The following is a 20,599-nucleotide window of genomic DNA, read 5'->3' on the forward strand; positions in this document are numbered from 1 at the left end:
ACGGCCGAAACGGCCGTTACTCCCGTGACGTACTATTACGTCATGGAGCGCGAACGATACAGCTGCCATGACGTAATAGTACGTCAAGGAGCGGGAAGGGGTTAAGAGACTTCCAAAATGCCATTTTGAGAGGTGCAGTTTTTCTTAAAAGGGGTGATTTTTAGGGGGTCGGCCAAACCTAATTGGAAGGGGGGCCCGGCAAACTGCCGCGACTTGCCTTTGGTAGAAAAAAAACAGGCCCCTGCAATGGGGCCCGTTTTTTTCACCAAAAGAATGTCATGAGCTGCGGGCCCCCCTTTCAATTAGGTTTGGCCGGGCCTCTCACATCAGTACCCCTAATACCCCCCCTGATAGCGGCCCTGGGTAGCATGGGGGTCATCATGGGGGTCGTCAAACACCGCCGCCCGTGCGACCGATCGCGCGCACCCGCAAACTCCCGTGCATGCGCACCGGCGACCGCCTGGAACCGCGCACCGAATTTTGAGGCAGATTTTGACCTACCCACACTATCTTGCCGCGTTTTTTGCCCGCGGCGATTGAGGACAGCAGACAAAGAACGCAGCGAAAAATGCATTTTCTGCCTCCCATTGATTTCGATGGGAGGTCAGAGGCAGAACCGCGGCAAGAAAGGACGTGCTGCTTTTTCTTTTTTCCGCGACTGGCTCCCATTGATTTCAGATTAAATCAATGGGAGGCGGTTTTGGAAGTTTTTTGGTGCCGATTCTGACGCAGTGTCCGAGTCAATATCAAGGCCCAAAAACTCTGTGAACTGGGCCTTATTGTTAGGCCTTATTCAGACGAACGTGTAATACGTCCGTGCAACGTGCGTGATTTTCACGCGCCTCGCACGGACCTATGTTACTCTATGGGGCCGTGCAGACTGTCCGTGATTTTCACGCAGCGTGTGTCCGTGTGTCCGCTGCGTAAAACTCACGACATGTCCTATATTTGTGCGTTGTTCGCGCATCACGCACCCATTGAAGTCAATGGGTGCGTGAAAATCACGCCCAGCACTTCCGCAGCAGTATAAACTATGAATGAAAACAGAAAAGTACCACGTGCTACAAACATACAAACAGTGTCATAATGATGGCGGCTGCGCGAAAATCACGCAGCCGCGCATCATACGCTGCTGACACACGGAGCTGTTATGGACCTTTTGCATGCGCAAAACGCCACGTTTTTGCACGCGCAAAAAGCACACGCTCGTGTGAATCCGGCCTTAGGGTAGGAACACACTAGGCATGAACACTGCGGATTTTATGCAACACATTTTATTGTGGAAAATCCGCAGCGTATCACAGTCACAGCCGAGTGGATGAGATATGAACAAATCTCATTCACACGCTGCAAAAATAATGGACCTGCAGTGTGGCTTTTGGCTTTCAAAGCCGCAGCGTGTCAATGTATTCTGTGGAATCGCCGCTCCTCTGTTGCGGAAATGCTGCGGTTCTGCCGCAAAAATCACAAATGAGAAGAAAAAAAAAGTCACTTTTTTAAATTTATAAAAAAGTCTAGACTTGCCCCGGCCGTAGTCCTGGTGACGCGATCCTCTATTCTTAGCGCAGCCCCGCCTCCTGTCATGACGTTTCATCCCATGTGACTGCTGCAGCGGTCACATGGTCTACAGCGTCATCCCAGGAGGCGGGGCTACGTTCAGAAGAGAGAGACGTGTCGCCCTAAACTACGGCCGGGGCAAGTCTAGACTTTTTTTTCCCTGCGGGATTCCCGCAGCGGACACGCCTCACCAAACCTGCGCCACTATTTGGTGCGGTTTTGCTGGCAGAATTCCCTGCGGCTACCGGGGCGGATAAGCTGTGTAGTTTTACTCAGCATATCCGCCTAGTGTGTCCCTTACGATGTCGCTCCTGGAGCTGCTGCCGGTCTCTAAATAGGCAGTTGGTTCAGTAGAATTTGGAATTATTTTTTTTTGTGAACCAGCTTAAAAAAATACAAAACTTTTGTGTTAGGGCCTGTTCACATCACCGTTCGCTTCCGCTCCGGGGTTCTGTCTGAGGTTTCTGTCGGGTGAACCCCGCAACAGAAAGTGAAAGTGACAGTGCACAGCTAAAGTATGGGAGCACGGCCCGTAAAATGCAAAAGAACAGACATGTTTCATAGTTTTCTGAACATTTCCGCGGCTAATAGAACTGAATGGGTCCATAATTGCGGACCGTGTTACGGTCGGCAATTACGGCCAAGTTTTACGGTCGGGTGCACGGGGCCTCAAAGCACTACAAAGTTATAACCACATAAAGCGACACGTCAGATTTGAAAAACGAGGCCGCCAGTAGGGTTAAAACTGGCTGCAGCAGCAAGGGGTTAATAACCGCATGTATATGCTCCACCTACATCCGTGGTACGTCACATAGAACAGTCATGACCAGAGGAATGAAACCGTACAATACAAGTCACCGACCAGCAGAACAACATTTCTATACACCATTCCAATTTTGGGAAAAAATACAAAATAAATAAATAACGAGATGGAAACGGCTTTGGAAATGGACCAATTTTAACCCTTTCGGGACGCAGACCTTTTTTGGATTTTCATTTTTCCTCCCCACCTCCAAAAAGCCATAACTTTTTTATTTTTACGTCTATAAAGCTATAGGAGGGCTTGTTTTTTGCGGGACGAGTTGTAGTTTTTCACAACACAACGTAATGTACCATATAATGTATTGGGAAACTGAAAAAAAATTCTGCAGGGTGGAATAGGAAAAAAAAAACTGATTCCTCATTCTTTTGAGGGGTTTCGTTTTTTCACAGTATGGTAAAGATGGCATGTTAACGTCATTGTACTGGTCAATATGATTAGATACCACATTAATGTAGGTTGTTTTTTTGTTTTACTACTTTTACAAGGAAGAAATTATTTGTTAAAAATAAGATTTGTGTTTTGCCACATTCTGAGAGCCATAACTGTTTTATTTTTCCGTCGATTGAGCGGTATGAGGGCTTATTTTTTGCTGGACGAGAGGTTTCTATTGGTACCATTTTGAGGTACATGAGACTTTTTGATCACTTTTTATTTAATTTTTTGTGGGATCTATAGTGACCAAAAATCAGCGATTCTGGCGGTTTATATTTATTTCTTTTTACGCTGTTCACCGTGCGCGTTAAATAATGGTATATTGTAATATAGAATTTTACGGACACAGCAATACCAATTTTGTTGCCAGAGGCAGAGCTTAATAGTAGTTGAAGAAAGGCAGCCCTGGGGGACTTCATTAGGCCCCTGGGCTGCCATGTCAATCATTGGCGACCCTCGAGCGCGTGGTGGTGGTAGGGGGGGGTATGCGACTAACTGTCATAGGGGGACATCCCCATCTTTCTAACGTCTTAGATGCTGCGATCCTGCTTGATTGCAGCATCTAAGGGGTTAAGTGGCCAGGAACAGCGAAATTGCTGTTAATCCAGGGTGTCAGCTGTAAAACACAGCTGACACCCGCAGCGTAGGAGGTGGGCTTAGCGGGTGAGCTCGCTCCAAACATCATCCCCCCACACCACAACAGTACGTTGTGGTCCACAAAGAGGTTAAAAAGCAGACTTTTCTCTTGCAGCTCTCACCTTTGTAGTTGTCTCACAAGCTGATTCAATGCCTCTTGTAGTGGGGTCTGTTGTTCTACATGTAAAAATACAAAGAATATTTATTAATAAAAACCAAAGCTTTACATTCAAAATATTTTTTTCCTTCTTAATTGAAAAGGGAACATACTGTATATAGTACCATACAGCTTTAATAAAAACGTTAAGAAAAACAGTACAAAATAACAACATGTATAGTAAAACGCAGGGTTTATGTATAAGGTGATTTCTAGCTTTTGACAGGCCCATTTTGTTATGACTGGTCCCCTGACAAGAAGCTGATCACAGGATGCCCGCTGCAATCAGCTGTAATATGCTGGATAATCAAGCAGCAAATGTTCAATGTACCCACAGATCCACCTTACAGGAAATTAAAGGGGTTTTCCAGTCCCTAAAAATTGATGGCCTATCCTCAGGGTAGACAAAATAGACAGCACTTCCAACATATGTCAGCTTTTTAATCACCTGTGCAACGTTTCAGTCCAACAGGACCTTTCTCAAGCATGTCCTGTTGGACTAAAACGTCGCACGGGTGATTAAAAAGCTGACATATGTTGGAAGTGCTGTCTCCTCGTCTATCTGATATCGGGGACCGTGGATCCGGTCCTATTGAGGAGTGCACCCACTTGTGGTCCAGTGCTGTGGTAATTTTCTGCTTTGGATATATCCTCAGGATAGGCCATTAATAACTGATCGGTCGGGGTCCGACCCCCTCCGAACAGCTGTTTTGAAGGGGGTGCAGCGTTTGTACGAGCGCTGCTTCCCTTTCTTTTGTACTTCTCCCATTGAAGTGAATGAGAGAAGGCTGCAAAACCTGTGAATCGCCGCTAAATGCACGTCGACGATTCAGTGAGCAAGAAGAAATGAAGGGCAGGCAGGGCTCGTACGAGTGCTACACCCCCTTCAAAACAGCTGATCGGCAGGGGTCTTGGGAGTTGGACCACAACCGATCAGCTATTGATGGCCTATTCAGAGGATAGGCAATCAATTTTTAGGGACTGGAAAACCCCTTTAAGCATTAGGCCTGTTTCACACGGCCGTGAGAGAAGGACCGTATATTGAACATATTTCCCAGACCAAACACAGTTCAGGGAGCCAGACTCCTAGCATCACAGTCATCCACAACGCCGGGAGCCACTGCCTCACCATGGGACTACTGTCCCGTACTGAAAACACGATTATAGAACGACTCACAGCTTCATGGATAACTATAAAGCTAAGAGTCCAGCTACTTGAACATTGTTCGGTCCAGAAAATACGTGCCTTATCTCATGGACCGAACACGACCGTGTAAAGAAGGTCTTACCAAGTTTTCACTTTAAAAAATAGGCAGTCAAGGTAGTACAGTGGAGCGTCACTGCTCTGGGCAGCCCCTCTGACTGATAGAAGAGACTCCTGAACACAGGACCCTCTACATTAAAGCGAAGGTGTCACAAAATCATTAAAATAAATTTTATTTATCTGTGTTCTTGTTTCTTACTTTTACTTCTCTATCGGTGCTGCCATTTTTTTTTTCATCTCTGTATGTGTTGATTAACGACCCATACAGAGATGGAATACGGCACATACATCCCCATAGAGAATGCGAATGGGAGCCGTTCCATTCACTATAGAGTACACCGGCTGTGTGGGAACAGCGCTGCTCCCACACAGACCAAAAGGAAGGTCTTTGGTAGAGCGCCACCCGGCGCCATTTTCATGTGGATCGGAAGCCGCGGCCGGACAGTAAGATGACGACTTCCGGTCGCGGCTTCCGGCCATATGTTGAAGGCAGCGCAGACGCAAGGACTAGGAGCGGAAGCTGCAGGAGCAGGTAAGTTAAGTTTGTGTATGTGATGTGTGTGTATGTTCGTGTTATACTGTCTGATTACCACTGTATCTAATCCTCCTACACTTAGCATTCGCTCAGAAAATGGCAGCACACAGTGTAGGAGGTTTGAAGATTCAACCCCCTCCTTTCTCCTGGAATTAGCCAGGATAAGGGAGGGGGGATTGTGTGAAGACACTAGAGCGAGTGTGTCTACCCCAAATTTGCAGCATAAAGCAATGAGGTTGCTCTACCACATGCCAATGCTGCAATTTTGGCAATTGCTCCCTCTAGTGACCAGCACATGGAAATGTTATAAATTAGAATCTCATTTATAATATTTCCTGAAATTTCTAGCGACACATTCCATTTAAGTCAGAACTCACTAACAGGGCATTTATAATTGAGGTTTACATAAAGTGAACAACATTTTTAGACATTCCATTCACACGCCATATAAAAAAGATGATGATTTTTATACAGGTAACAAAGGGAGATCCCAGAATCAAAAGTAAAGTAATTCTGTTTTTTGGCCCCAGCGTGGATCATGATGAATGCAGTTTCCATACTTGGGTCTTGGTTTAAGCGATTCAGCTTGACCAATAAATAGAGCGGTATGTTTAATTATGTAGTGAACCAAGTTTAAGTTAGGACTAAATACAGCTTTACCGTAGTGTGGATAGACTATAGAGGGTTTTCTTACCTTCTGGTTTTGCCAAGGAAGATTCTGGAACAGGTACTGCTGGTATATCAGCTCCAAGTGCTGAATGAAGAGTGCGTTCCTTAACCAGATCACTTTCACGAGAAGATTTATCCTTTTTCTTTTTATCATCCTGAAAAGAAGAAAAAGGGAAACTATTTTCTCCAACAGTCAACGTAATTGTAACAAGTCAAAAAGTCCACAACATTTTTTGAAGAATTTCACTATAAGCAGAAGCACAGGTCTGCCTCCCAAAGCGTCATTACACCCACATTGGGTTATTGAACATAGATTTCTGTAAAAATAGGGCAGACAGGTTCTGTTCAAATGACAATACCAGATACAGGAGAGGATTTATACTGCTGGGACGCTAACCACGCATGCAATGGAGCCGGCACGATGGGAACATGTCCTGTCACATTAAAGTGACCCTTGTGCATGCATTCTATGGGCCCCTTCAGAACCTCCGCGTGAATCAGATTTTCCCCCTAAAATCCTTTTGCTTTTTTTTTTAAAATGTAGATAGATTTAGCATTTTTAGCCCAGAAAACTGTTAGAATATAAAATCCAGAAAATATGAAGAGCTTTAAAATTAGGGCTCATGCACACAGCCGTAGTGTTTTTCTGGTCCGCAAATTCCAGGACCGTGTTCCATAAAATGCCCTCCGCAGTTCATCCGTATGTAATCCGCAGTTCATCCGTATGTCATCCGCAAAATGCGGATAAAAAAAAAAAAGCCTAGGTAAAACAGGATGACGACAGAACTCATTCCCGGTCGTCGCCTAGCAACACTTCCGCAAATCCGCATTGACACACGGAGGTGTACCCTCATTTTCCACGGGCCCATTGACTTCTATGGGAATGTCTGCATCGAATTTGCGGGCCGTAATAAGACATGTCCTGAGTTTGTGCGGCACGGATTTGCGGACATGCGGGAACCCGTGAAATCACGGATAGTGTGTATGGGCCCATAGAAATGAATGGGTCCGCAATTCTCCCGTGGATTTTCGGGGGAATTGCGGATGCAAAAACACGTTCGTGTGCATGGGGCCTTAATCTGATTTTCAGCCGTTTTTTAAGCATCAAACTTTTTTTGTGGCCATCTTGCAGCTGCAAAAACGGCTCAAGAAGTGAAATGCACTTTTTTTTAAGGCGCTGCTTTTCCAAACGGCCACGTAAAAAGACGCCCCATTGGAACGAAACGCCGCTTTTCCCATTGCAATCAATGGGCAGATGTTTGGAGGCGTTCAGCTTCAGTTTATTCAGCCGTTTCTCGGGGCGTTTACGGCCGAAAATAAGCCGTGTGAACATACCCCAAGTGTTGAAATCTACAAAGGCCACAGCAAACAAAGATAGAATTGCACCTTTTACGGCAAATCCAGCTTATTGTGTAATGAGAAATTAGCCAATTTTCTATATACTTTGTGTATCAATTGTTTGGGGCTTTCAAGATCTCTGCTTGTAGTCATGAAATGGAAATACTCATTGTTTATTTCCAGTTATCTGATGCTCAAATTGGTGCTGGGCTACAGTACAGTCATCTTTCCCAGCACCTGTGTGATCATCACATGGCCATGACACTTATTGTAAACCATGAAAGGTTTCAATTCATGACTACAAGCAGAGATCTTGAAAACCACGAGGCATCAATACTGAAAGTTTACTAGAAAATTGCTGTAACTTTTTCTTATACAATAACTACATTTTATTGGCTGAATCCTGCTGTGAGCTTTTAGTAAGTTTACCATGTGATAATGGAAGATAATGTTATGTTTGGCACAATCTCTCCGATGTGCGATCGTGTGGACACAAAACATAACTCACCTTTTTCTTCTTCTTTTCTTCACCGGGAGCTGCTACTTTTTCAGTTTTCTTTTTTTTCTTCTTCTTCTTGTCTTTGTGCTTATCATGGTCGGACTTGTCTTCATGGAAGCCTTGCGGAAGGGCAGCCGCTCGGGCGGTGGAAAGCTCCTTTACTTCTCCAGTACCAACTTTCAAGACCAGTTTTAATGGTTTTTCTACATATTCTGACAGAAAATTCAGCCAAAATGGAAAAAAAAACAAAAACAAAATAAAAAAAATAATTATAATAATATTATATATATCAGCAGTAAGAAAACTCTGCAGTAATACTCTATAAATGCTAAAAGTTCACACTAGCGTCATGACTGATATATTTTTGAAAGGATACCACTGAGGCTGCGACCGGAGTCTCCATTGCAGATTTCATCAGATCTGACAAAAAAAAACATGCCATGCACGACTATTTTTCACATGGAAACGACAGAAAACTTGGAGGAACCCGTCGGATCCTATTGTAAGACAATGGGGTCCTCGGTCTCCGGTGTTATCTGTCGTGTGACGGATCTGGCTAGGGGTTATAGCAGGGGTGGGCAAACTTTTTGACTCGCGGGCCACAATGGGTTCTAAAATTTGACAGAGGGGCCGGGCCAGGAGCATTTGGAGGGAGTGTTTGGGCCGGATATACTAAAGCATTAAATGTAGTGTGTGCAAACCTCATAGCACAGTAAGAACACTACAACCCAATTTATTAACTGTCTTTCAAATGTGAAAAATAGCCCTTATCAGTTAATAAATTTGTCTCAAGGAATATGCAAGATATGGCATTTACATACTATTTCGCAGATACTGGGAGGAGGAAATGTAAATAGATTAAAATAACATACGCACTGTGATTTATCAAGAAAAAAGTTCTGTTGACTCTGTAAATTAGCTGCCAACCTCTGAGCAGTAGCCGCCCGTTCTTGTGTTGACTGCTTGCTAGCATAGTTTGCATGCTTCGTGGCAAAGTGACGGCTGATATTGTACTCTTTGAAAACCGAAGGGCTTAATGGTGACGTGAAACGAAGTGAAAATTAAAGTGAAATAAAGAGAAATACGCGCCACATTAACCCCTTAATGACCGGGCCATTTTGCACGTTAATGACCAAGGATTATTTTTTGTTTTTCCACGGTCGCATTCCAAGAGTCGTAACTTTTTTTTTATTACGTCGACATAGCCGTATAAGGGCTTGTTTTTTGCGGGACGAGTTGTATTTTGTAATTGTACCATTTTTAGATGCTTACAATATATTGATTAACTTTTATTAACTTTATTTTAGGAGAGAATTGAAAATAAGCAGCTATTCCAGCATTAATTTTCACGTTCTAAATTTATGCCCTTTACTATGCAGCATAAATAACATGTTAACTTTATTCTGTGGGTCGGCACGATTACGACGATACCAAATATGTAAAGGTTTTATATGTTTTCCTATGTTTGCACAATAAAAACCCTTTTAGAAAAAAATTACTTGTTTTTGCATCGCCGCGTTCCAAGAGCCGTCATTTTTTTATTTTTCCGTCGATGTGACCGTATGTGGGCTTGATTTTTGCGGGCCAATGCGTAGTTTTCATTAGTACTATTTTGGGGTACATAGGACTTATAGATTAACTTTTATTTTATTTTTCAGACCTGGGGGTCTTTGTTAGACCCCCGGCTGTCATGGAAACCCGACGGCGACCCGCGATTTGTTTGCGGGGGCGCCGATCGGGTGACAGAGGGAGCTCCCTCCCTCTGTCAAACACATTAGATGCCGCTGTCACTATTGACAGCGGCATTTAATGGGTTAAACTGCCGGAATCGGAGCGCGCTTCGATTCCGGCAGTTGCAGCAGGAGCCAGGCTGTGTATAACAGCCGTGCTCCTGCCGCTGATCGCGTGGGTACACTGGCAGTACCCGCGCCATCACAGGACGGATATATCCGTCCTCCTGCGCGAACTAGCAGCTGCTGAGGACGGATATATCCGTCCTTCGGCGTTAAGGAGTTAACAACGGTCAATGTGTTTTGAGTGCGCCATCTATTGGGAAAACGTGGGCATTGCAGGGAAAGGGGAAAAAAAAGGAGGTTTTTACTATGATTTGGACAAGTTCGGCGGGCCGGATTAAAAAGCCTAACGGGCCGTATGTGGCCCGCGGGCCATAGTTTGCCCATGTCTGGGTTATAGGCATAAACCACGACACAAGTGTGAACGAAGCCTTAGGGCCTGTTCACATCTGTATTGGAGGCTTCGTTAGGGGCCTGCGACACAGAATCCGCCAAAAATATCAGAAATAGCGCAGCAAGCTGCGCTCGTTTCCGGTAAATTCACAGACACCCTGACGGAAACCCGACAAAACCAATGGCGTGAGGAGGCGGCGGAGGGGCTGGCGTGAGGAGGCAGTGGAGGGGCCGGCGTGAGGCTGCGGAGGGGCCGGCGTGAGGAGGCGGCGGAGGGGCCGGCGTGAGGAGGCGGCGGAGGGGCCGGCGTGAGGAGGCGGCGGAGGGGCCGGCGTGAGGAGGCGGCGGAGGGGCCGGCGTGAGGAGGCGGCGGAGGGGCCGGCGTGAGGGGACGGAGGGGCCGGCGTGAGGGGACGGAGGGGCCGGCGTGAGGCTGCGGAGGGGCCGGCGTGAAGCGGTCGAAGGGGCCGGCGTGAGGAGGCGGCGGAGGGGACGGCGTGAGGAGGCGGCGGAGGGGCCGGCGTGAGGACGCGGCGGAGCGGCCGGCGTGAGGAGGCGGCGGAGCGAGGCGGCGGGCCGGTTTTAGGGAACTAATGTGGGGTGGGAATAAAAGGGGGAGGAGTTAAATGAAGGAATGAATGGAAGGAGAATGAATGAATGAATGTAGGATCACTGCGATCAGCAGCACACATGACTGTGGTAACACGCAGCCCTCAGTCGTTCTCCGTGGCATGTCCTCCGGGATAGGAGTCGTCTCACACATACAGACAACATAGAGGAGCCCGAACACTCACGGTTCTCAGGAGCAGTCGCAGCGCGCACCTCCGCCTTCCCTTCATGTCCGTGCTTCTCGCCTTTGTGTTTCTTATGCTTCTTGCCCATATCACCCGCCGAACCCTTTAGGATCTTCCTTCGTATCCCGCTGATGACGTCACGTCGCCGAACCGACAACTCTCTTTGTTGTTTTGGTTGATGTTGTTTCGGTGCGGCGGAGGAAACCATAGAGACGTTCATTGATGCCGGAAAACGTGCCAGGCTGCTTATTGCTTAGGTAAACGTATAAAGCTAGAGCTCCCCCTGCCGACCACAAAAGCGAATTACGTGAATGAAAAAAATTGAAATTATTTATGTGGATTATTTCTCAAAGAGAGACTAACTATGGGGTGACAAGGAAAATCAAGGGGAATGACATGAAATAACCCAGAGTCTGACGTAGTTTCTTATAATTAGAAGTAAAAACAAGAATTTATTTTTACATTCTTTAGAGGTGACATTTCTTCCCCATTTACTAATATCTTTACTGTGCCACGATGCCACCTACAGGCAGATATTATAATTACATCCTCTATTATAAAGTGCAATAAATAAATATCATCATCATCATCATCATCATCATCATCATCATCATCATCATCATCATCATCATCATATAAAGCTCTGTTCACCTATGAGAGAGTGCGACATCCATTCTGCCTATAAGCATTGGTGTGGTATGCATTACTGCATGCGATGCATACTCTCATTTTTTCTCACAGTTTCGCACAGAATCTGGTTAAATCTGGCTATTTGGAATATTGATTTTTGAATACAGTAATGGAAAAAGCCAATGCAACCACTCCTGTTAGGATGACTGAAAGACACTGCTCTTTATATGTAAATTAGTGAGTCTCTCTTAGGTGATTGGCCAAGAGGGATCATGTGACGGCATTCACGGCACCCTTGCAAAAATAGTGCCATGGATTTGGCCACGTTTACCCTTTAAGCTAATTTGAAAGGGACTACTCTACATATAGTACATGGGAGAAGGGGAACAATTCAGAGTAGGGTCGTAGCTAATGGCTCATGGGCCCCGATCCAAAAGTTCTTCTTGAGGGCCCCCCCCAACTTCTTCTCATGGCTGATGGACCGCAGCTTTCAGCTGCATCGCTGGATCTCCAAAGTGACTCAACTATGCAGCACTAGCAGCCGGGGCGTCACTAAGGTCTTAAAACGTCAGGGGATACAGCATATCTATAGCACTACTACCCTATAGCTACGGTTAGGATTATTAAGGCACAATAAAATTTCATCAGCACTTTCCAACAAAATGAAACAAAATGTGTATACAGGTGCAAGGAAGCCTAAGACTGCAAAACAATACAATATCCAAAAACGGCAACATCACTCTGCAAACACTAATGCCACCTAAATACTATAAATAAATAAATATGTATTGCTGCTGAATCTACTTACAATAGTGAGGTTCTTGATCAAATTGTGTGAGCCCACCTGCCATGACAAGGCCTCTATAAGGTGGGTCCCTGCACTGCTCATACCCCCAGAACTGGGACTAAGCCTACATATACCTGTGGATGGTAGGAACCAAGTTTTTTCTAAACTTTATTACTACCGCCTTACTAATGGCTGCTGGCTGATTGACAGCGTCCATTACTAAGGCGGGGCTTAATGTCAGCCGGTGAAAAGGCTAGCACTAACCCCCATTATTACCCCGATACCCACTGCCACCAGGGGTGCCAGGAAGAGCCAGGTGTGATCCAGTACCCGACCATCTGTAGTGATGGTCGGGCACTTGGGCGGCCGCAGACTGTTATTATTACACTGGGAAAGGCCAGAAACCTTGGCCCTTCACTTCCTGGTAATGCTAGGCTGCTGCTGCTATGTTGTATCTGGCTGGTTCTGAAAAATGGGGCGGGGCCCACATTGTTTTTTCCAATTATTTTTTAATAAATAATACGCCTGGTTTACGTCTGAAAATAGGTTGTGTGAACCCAGCCTAACACTGACACCAATGTAAGTTATCTCAACACAAAAAATTGTTTTAATACATTCACGTTGCTCTCCGTTGATGAGAAATATTTTCAGTGGGATAACTGTTTTGGATTGCAATACATATTTTACCAGATGGTGGCAATATTTCCATGTAAATATTCTTTTGGTCAACAAGTTGAAGCTCTTGAGTATAAATGTCATATTACAATATTTTGCATGCAAATGTGGCATATTGCGCTACATGTCTAGCAGATCACTGCTCTCTTCAAGGAAAACCAACACAATTGTGGTAATCAGCAAAGCTTCATATGGTTTTGGATGTATGCACTGTATGTTGTATACAAAGAAAATAAAATATAAGTAGAGACCTGATAAAAGGTATCCTAAAGTCTACTACCTGATGCTAAATTAACTGTTTGGGACTACACCTTCCAGAGTGCAGCCTCTGAACAGCTTCAGATTTCATGTATATTATATAGAGATTTTTTTATATATAATTAAAACTGCCCCATCTCATATTAATAGAACAACCAAATAATAAAAGCTGCATAACCTTCTGGAACTACCATGACAAATATCACGACATGTTAATCTCCTCTGCCGTTACCAACAGCCACCTGAGCGCCACCTGTCATCCCGACCATGCTACTGTCAGATTTTCTCTAGCAGTCATGGCAGTAAAGACCAACATCAAAAGTCTATTTTTTTCCCTATAATATTGAAAATATATTGTAGTATAGGTAGAGAAAAGTACAGCACATGTAGTACAGGTAGATAGCAGTACAGTACATGTAGTACAGATAGAGACCAGTACAGTACATGTAGTACAGATAGCAGTACAGTGCATGTCATACAGATAGAAAGCAGTGCAGTACATGTAGTACAGGTAGAGAGCAGTACAGAACATGTAGTACAGGTAGAGAGCAGTACAGTACATGTAGTACATGTAGAGGGCAGTACAGTACATGTAGTGCAGATAGCAGTACAGTGCATGTCATACAGATAGAAAGCAGTGCAGTACATGTAGTACAGGTAGAGAGCAGTACAGTACATGTATAACAGGTAGACAGCAGTATTGTACATGTAATACAGGTAGGAAGCAGTACAGGAAATGTAGTACAGCTAGAAAGCAGTATAGTACATGTAATACAGATAGAAAGAAGTATAGTACATGTAGTACAGGTAAAGAGCAGTACAGTACAGGTAGTAAGGTAGATAGCAGTACAGTACATGTAATACAGGTAGAGAGCAGTACAGTACACATAGTCCAGGTAGAAGGCAGTACAGTACATGCAGAACAGATAGAGAGCAGTAAAATACATGTATTACATGTAGATAGCAGTACAGTACATGTAGTAGAGGTAGAGAGCAGTACAGTACGTGTAGTACAGGTAGATAGTAGTATATTACATGCAGTACAGATAGAGAGCAGTACAGTACATATAGTAGTGGTAGAGAGCAGTACACTAAATGTAGTACAGCTAGAGAACAGTACAGTACATGTAGTACAGGTAGAGAGCAGTATAGTACATGTAGTACAGGTAGAGAGGAGTACAGTACATGTAGTACACGTAGCTTACAGTACACTAAATGTAGTACAGGTAGAGAGCAGTACAGTACATGTAGTAGAGGTAGATACAGTACAGTACAGTACATGAAAGACAGGTAGAGAGCAGTATAGTACATGTAGTACAGGTAGAGGGCAGTACAGTGCATGTAGAACAGGTAGAAAGCAGTACAGTGCATTAAGTACAGGTAGAGAACAGTACAGGACATGAAGTACAGGTAGAGCGTAGTAAAGTATATGTAGTACAGATAGAGAGCAGTACAGTACATGTAGTACAGGTAGAGAGCAGAACAGTACATGTAGCAAAGGTAGAAAGTGGTACAGTACAGTACATGTAGTACAGGTAGAAAGCAGCACAGTATATGCAGTACAGGTAGAGAGCAGTAAGGTATATATAGTACAGACAGGGAGCAGTATAGTACCTGTAGTATAGATAGAGAGCAGTACAGTACATGTAGTACAGGTAGAGAACAGTACAGCACATGGTAATACAAATAGAGAACAGTATAGTACATGCAGTACAGATAGAGCAGTATATTACATGTAGTACAGATAGAGAGCAGTTCAGTACATGTAGTACAGATAGAGAGCAGTATAATACATGTAGTACAGATAGAGAGCAGTACAGTGCATGTAGTACAAGTAGAAAGCAGTATAGTACATGTAGTACAGATAGAAAGCATGACAGTGCATGTAGTACAGGTAGAGAGCAGTACTGTACATGTAGTACAGGTAGAGAGCGGTACAGTACATGTAGCAAAGGTAGAAGGTAGTACAGAACATGTAGTACAGGAAGCAAGTAGTACAGAACATGTAGTACAGGTGGAGAGCAGTACAGTACATGTAGTACAGGTAGAGAGCAGTACAATACATGTAGTACAGGTACAGAGCAGGACAGTGCATGTAGTACAGGTAGAAAGCAGTACAGTGCATGTAGTACAGGTAGAGAACAGTACAGAAAACGAAGTACAGGTAGATAGCAGTACAGTACATGTAGTACAGGTAGAGAGCGGTAAAGTATATATAGTACAGATAGAGAGCAGTATAGTACATGTAGTACAGATAGAGAGCAGTATAGTACATGTAGTACAAGAAGAGAGCAGTAAAGCATATATAATACAGACGGAGAGCAGTATAGTACACATAGTACAGATATAGAGCAGTACAGTACATGTAGCACAGGAAGAGAGCAGCACAGTACATGTAGAATAGGTAGAAATTAGTACAGCACATCTAGCACAGGTAGAAAGCAGTACAGTACATGTAGTACAGGCAGAGAGCAGTACAGCATATGTAGTACAGAAAGAGAGCCGTATAGTACATGTAGTACAGATAGAGAGCAGTATAACACATGCAGTACAGCGCATATAGTACAGGTAGAGAGCAGTACAGTACATGTAGTACAGATAGAGAGCAGTACAGTACATGTAGTACAGATAGAGAGCAATACAGTGCATGTAGTACAGGTAGAGAGCAGTACAGTACATGTAGTACAGGTAGAGAGCAGTAAAGTACATGTAGTACAGGTAGAGAGAAGTACATTACATGTATTACAGGTGGAGAGCAGTACAGTTTATGTAGTACAGGTAGAAAGCAGTATAGTACATGTAGTACAGGTAGAGAACAGTACAGGACATGTAGTACAGGTAGAGTGCAGTATGGGACATCTAGTACAGAAAGATAGTAGTACGGGACATGGAGAACAGGTAGAGTGCAGTATAGTACATATAGCACAGGAAGAAAACTGTATAGTACATGTAGTACAGATAGAGAGCACAACAGTACATGTAGTACAAGTACAGAGCAGTATAGTACATGTAGCACAGGTAGAGAAGAGTACAGTACATGTAGTACAGTTAGAGAGCAGTACAGTACATGTAGTACAAGTAGAGAGCAGTATAGTACATGTAGCACAGGTAGAGAATAGTACAGTACATGTAGTATAGATAGAGCAGTACAGTACATGTAGTTCAGATAGAGAGCAGTATAATATATGTAGTATAGATAGAGAGCAGTACAGTGCATGTACTACAGGTAGAGAGCAGTATAGTACATGTTGTACCGGTAGAGAACAGTACAGTACATGCAGTACAGATAAAGAGCAGTATAATACATGTAGTACAGATAGGGAGCAGTACAGTGCATGTAGTACAGGCAGAGAGCAGTATAGTACAAGTAGTACAGGTAGAGAACAGTATAATACAAGTAGTACAGTACAAGTAGTACAGGTAGAAAGCAGTACAGTATAGCACATGAAGTACAGTTAGAGAACAGTATAGTACATGTAGTACAGGTAGAAAGCAGTATAATACATGTAGTACAGATAGAGAGCAGTACAATATATACATGTAGTAGAGGTAGAGAGCAGTACAGTACATGTAGTACAGGTAGAGAGCAGTATAATACATGTAGTACAGATAGAGAGCCGTACAGTGTATGTAGTACAGGTAGAGAGCAGTACAGTACATGTAGTACAGGTAAAGAGCAGCACAGTACATGTAGCAAAGGTAGAAATTAGTACAGCACATCTAGTACAGGTAGAAAGCAGTACAGTACATGTAGTACAGGCAAAGAGCAGTACAGTATATGTAGTACAGATAGAGAGCAGTATAGTACATGTAGTACAGATAGAGAGCAGTATAATACATGTAGTACAGATAGAGAGCAGTACAGCGCATGTAGTACAGGTAGAGAGCAGTACAGTACATGTAGTACAGATAGAGGGCAATACAGTGCATGTAGTACAGGTAGAGAGCAGTATAGTACATGTAGTACAGGTAGAGAGCAGTACGGGACATGTAGTACAGAAAGAGAGCAGCACGGGCCATGGAGGACAGGTAGAGAGCAGTATATTACATGTAGCACAGGTAAAGAACCGTACAGTACATGTAGTACAGATAGAGAGTAGTACTGTACATGTAATACAGGTAGAGAGCATTACAGTACATGTAGTACAAGTAGAGAGCAGTAAAGTACATGTAGCACAGGTAGAGAATAGTACAGTACATGTAGTATAGATAGAGAGCAGTACAGTACATGTAGTACAGATATAGATCAGTACAATACATGTAGTACAGATAGAGAGCAGTATAATATATGTAGTATAGATAAAGAGCAGTACAGTGCATGTACTACAGGTAGAGAGCAGTATAGTACATGTAGTACAGGTAGAGAACAGTACAGTACATGTAGTACAGATAAAGAGCAGTATAATGTAGTACAGAGAGAGAGAGCGAGAGCAGTATAGTACATGTAGTACAGGTAGAGAACTGTACAGATAGAGAGAAGTACAGTGCATGCAGTCCAGGTAGAGAGCAGTACAGTACATGTAGTACAGATAGGGAGCAGTATAATACATGCAGTACAGATAGAGAGTAGTACAATACATGTAGTACAGGTAGAGAGCAGTAAAGTTTATATAGTACAGATAAAGAGCAGTATAGTACAGGAAAGTAGATATAGAGAGCAGTACAGTACATGTAGTACAGGTAGAGAGCAGTACAGTACATGTTGTACAGATAGAGAGCAGTATAATACAGGTAGAGAGCAGCAAAGCATATATAGTACAGACAGGGAGCAGTATAGTACAGATAGAGAGCAATACAGTACATGTAGTACAAGTAGAGAGCAGTACATGTTGCAAAGGTAGAAATTAGTACAGTACATGTAGTACAGGTAGAGAGCAGTACAGTCTATGTCGTACAGGTAGAGAGCAGTACAGTACATGTAGTACAGGTAGAGAGCGGTAAAGTATATATAGTACAGATAGAGAGCAGTATAGTACATGTAGTACAGATAGAGAGCAGTATAGTACATGTAGTACAAGTAGAGAGCAGTAAAGCATATATAATACAGACAGAGAGCAGTATAGTACATGTAGTACAGATATAGAGCAGTACAGTACATGTAGCACAGGAAGAGAGCAGCACAGTACATGTAGAATAGGTAGAAATTAGTACAGCACATCTAGCACAGGTAGAAAGCAGTACAGTACATGTAGTACAGGCAGAGAGCAGTACAGCATATGTAGTACAGAAAGAGAGCCGTATAGTACATGTAGTACAGATAGAGAGCAGTATAATACATGCAGTACAGCGCATATAGTACAGGTAGAGAGCAGTACAGTACATGTAGTACAGATAGAGAGCAGTACAGTACATGTAGTACAGATAGAGAGCAATACAGTGCATGTAGTACAGGTAGAGAGCAGTACAGTACATGTAGTACAGGTAGAGAGCAGTAAAGTACACGTAGTACAGGTAGAGAGAGGTACAGTACATGTATTACAGGTGGAGAGCAGTACAGTTTATGTAGTACAGGTAGAAAGCAGTATAGTACATGTAGTACAGGTAGAGAACAGTACAGGACATGTAGTACAGGTAGAGTGCAGTATAGTACATGTAATACAGGTAGGGAGCAGTACGGGACATGTAGTACAGAAAGATAGTAGTACGGGACATGGAGAACAGGTAGAGTGCAGTATAGTACATATAGCACAGGAAGAAAACTGTATAGTACATGTAGTACAGATAGAGAGCACAACAGTACATGTAGTACAGGTCGAGTGCAGTAGAGTACATGTAGTACAAGTACAGATCAGTATAGTACATGTAGCACAGGTAGAGAAGAGTACAGTACATGTAGTACAGTTAGAGAGCAGTACAGTACATGTAGTACAAGTAGAGAGCAGTATAGTACATGTAGCACAGGTAGAGAATAGTACAGTACATGTAGTATAGATAGAGCAGTACAGTACATGTAGTTCAGATAGAGAGCAGTATAATATATGTAGTATAGATAAAGAGCAGTACAGTGCATGTACTACAGGTAGAGAGCAGTATAGTACATGTAGTACCGGTAGAGAACAGTACAGTACATGCAGTACAGATAAAGAGCAGTATAATACATGTAGTACAGATAGGGAGCAGTACAGTGCATGTAGTACAGGTAGAGAGCAGTATAGTACAAGTGGTACAGGTAGAGAACAGTATAATACAAGTAGTACAGTACATGTAGTACAGGTAGAAAGCAGTACAGTATAGCAAATGAAGTACAGTTACAGAACAGTATAGTACATGTAGTACAGGTAGAGAGCAGTATAATACATGTAGTACAGATAGAGAGCAGTACAATACATGTAGTAGAGGTAGAGAGCAGTACAGTACATGTAGTACAGGTAGAGAGCAGTATAATACATGTAGTACAGATAGAGAGCCGTACAGTGTATCTAGTACAGGTAGAGAGCAGTACAGTACATGTAGTACAGGTATAGAGCAGCACAGTACATGTAGCAAAGGTAGAAATTAGTACAGCACATCTAGCACAGGTAGAAAGCAGTACAGTACATGTAGTACAGGCAGAGAGCAGTACAGTATATGTAGTACAGATAGAGAGCAGTATAGTACATGTAGTACAGATAGAGAGCAGTATAATACATGTAGTACAGATAGAGAGCAGTACAGCGCATGTAGTACAGGTAGAGAGCAGTACAGTACATGTAGCATGTAGTAAAGATAGAGGGCAATACAGTGCATGTAGTACAGGTAGAGAGCAGTATAGTACATGTAGTACAGGTAGAGAGCAGTACGGGACATGTAGTACAGAAAGAGAGCAGTACGGGCCATGGAGGACAGGTAGAGAGCAGTATAGTACATTTAGAACAGGTAGAGTGCAGCATAGTACATGTAGTACAAGTACAGAGCAGTATATTACATGTAGCACAGGTAGAGAACCGTACAGTACATGTAGTACAGAGAGAGAGTAGTACTGTACATGTAATACAGGTAGACAGCATTACAGTACATGTAGTACAAGTAGAGAGCAGTAAAGTACATGTAGCACAGGTAGAGAATAGTACAGTACATGTAGTATAGATAGAGAGCAGTACAGTACATGTAGTACAGATATAGATCAGTACAATAGATGTAGTACAGATAGAGAGCAGTATAATATATGTAGTATAGATAGAGAGCAGTACAGTGCATGTACTACAGGTAGAGAGCAGTATAGTACATGTAGTACCCGTAGAGAACAGTACAGTACATGTAGTACAGATAAAGAGCAGTATAATGTAGTACAGAGAGAGAGAGAGCAGTATAGTACATGTAGTACAGGTAGAGAACTGTATAGTACATGTAGTACAGGTAGATAGCAGTACGGGACATGTA

The 20,599-nt window shown here is 43.3% G+C and overlaps 1 protein-coding gene across 2 annotated transcripts in view; it reads right to left on the reverse strand.

Moving 5' to 3' along the window:
• The window catches only part of BRD7 (bromodomain containing 7), a 57,814-nt gene extending 46,668 nt beyond the window's left edge, over positions 1 to 11,146 (reverse strand). The window contains exons 1-4 of one of the 2 annotated variants that reach the window (XM_075837521.1): positions 10,891 to 11,146; positions 7,920 to 8,113; positions 6,099 to 6,228; positions 3,571 to 3,625 (exon numbers count right to left, since the gene is read on the reverse strand). In XM_075837521.1, the coding sequence (XP_075693636.1) occupies positions 3,571 to 3,625; positions 6,099 to 6,228; positions 7,920 to 8,113; positions 10,891 to 11,110 (599 nt within the window). In that variant the 5' untranslated portion in view covers positions 11,111 to 11,146. Of the gene's footprint in view, positions 1 to 3,570; positions 3,626 to 6,098; positions 6,229 to 7,919; positions 8,123 to 10,890 lie in introns of both variants that reach the window. The other variant, XM_075837520.1, reaches the window with a different exon arrangement.
• Between the last annotated feature and the right edge of the window lie 9,453 nt (positions 11,147 to 20,599).

This window comes from Rhinoderma darwinii, chromosome 9, assembly GCF_050947455.1.
Source record: "Rhinoderma darwinii isolate aRhiDar2 chromosome 9, aRhiDar2.hap1, whole genome shotgun sequence".
NCBI classification, from domain to species: Eukaryota; Metazoa; Chordata; class Amphibia; order Anura; family Rhinodermatidae; genus Rhinoderma; species Rhinoderma darwinii.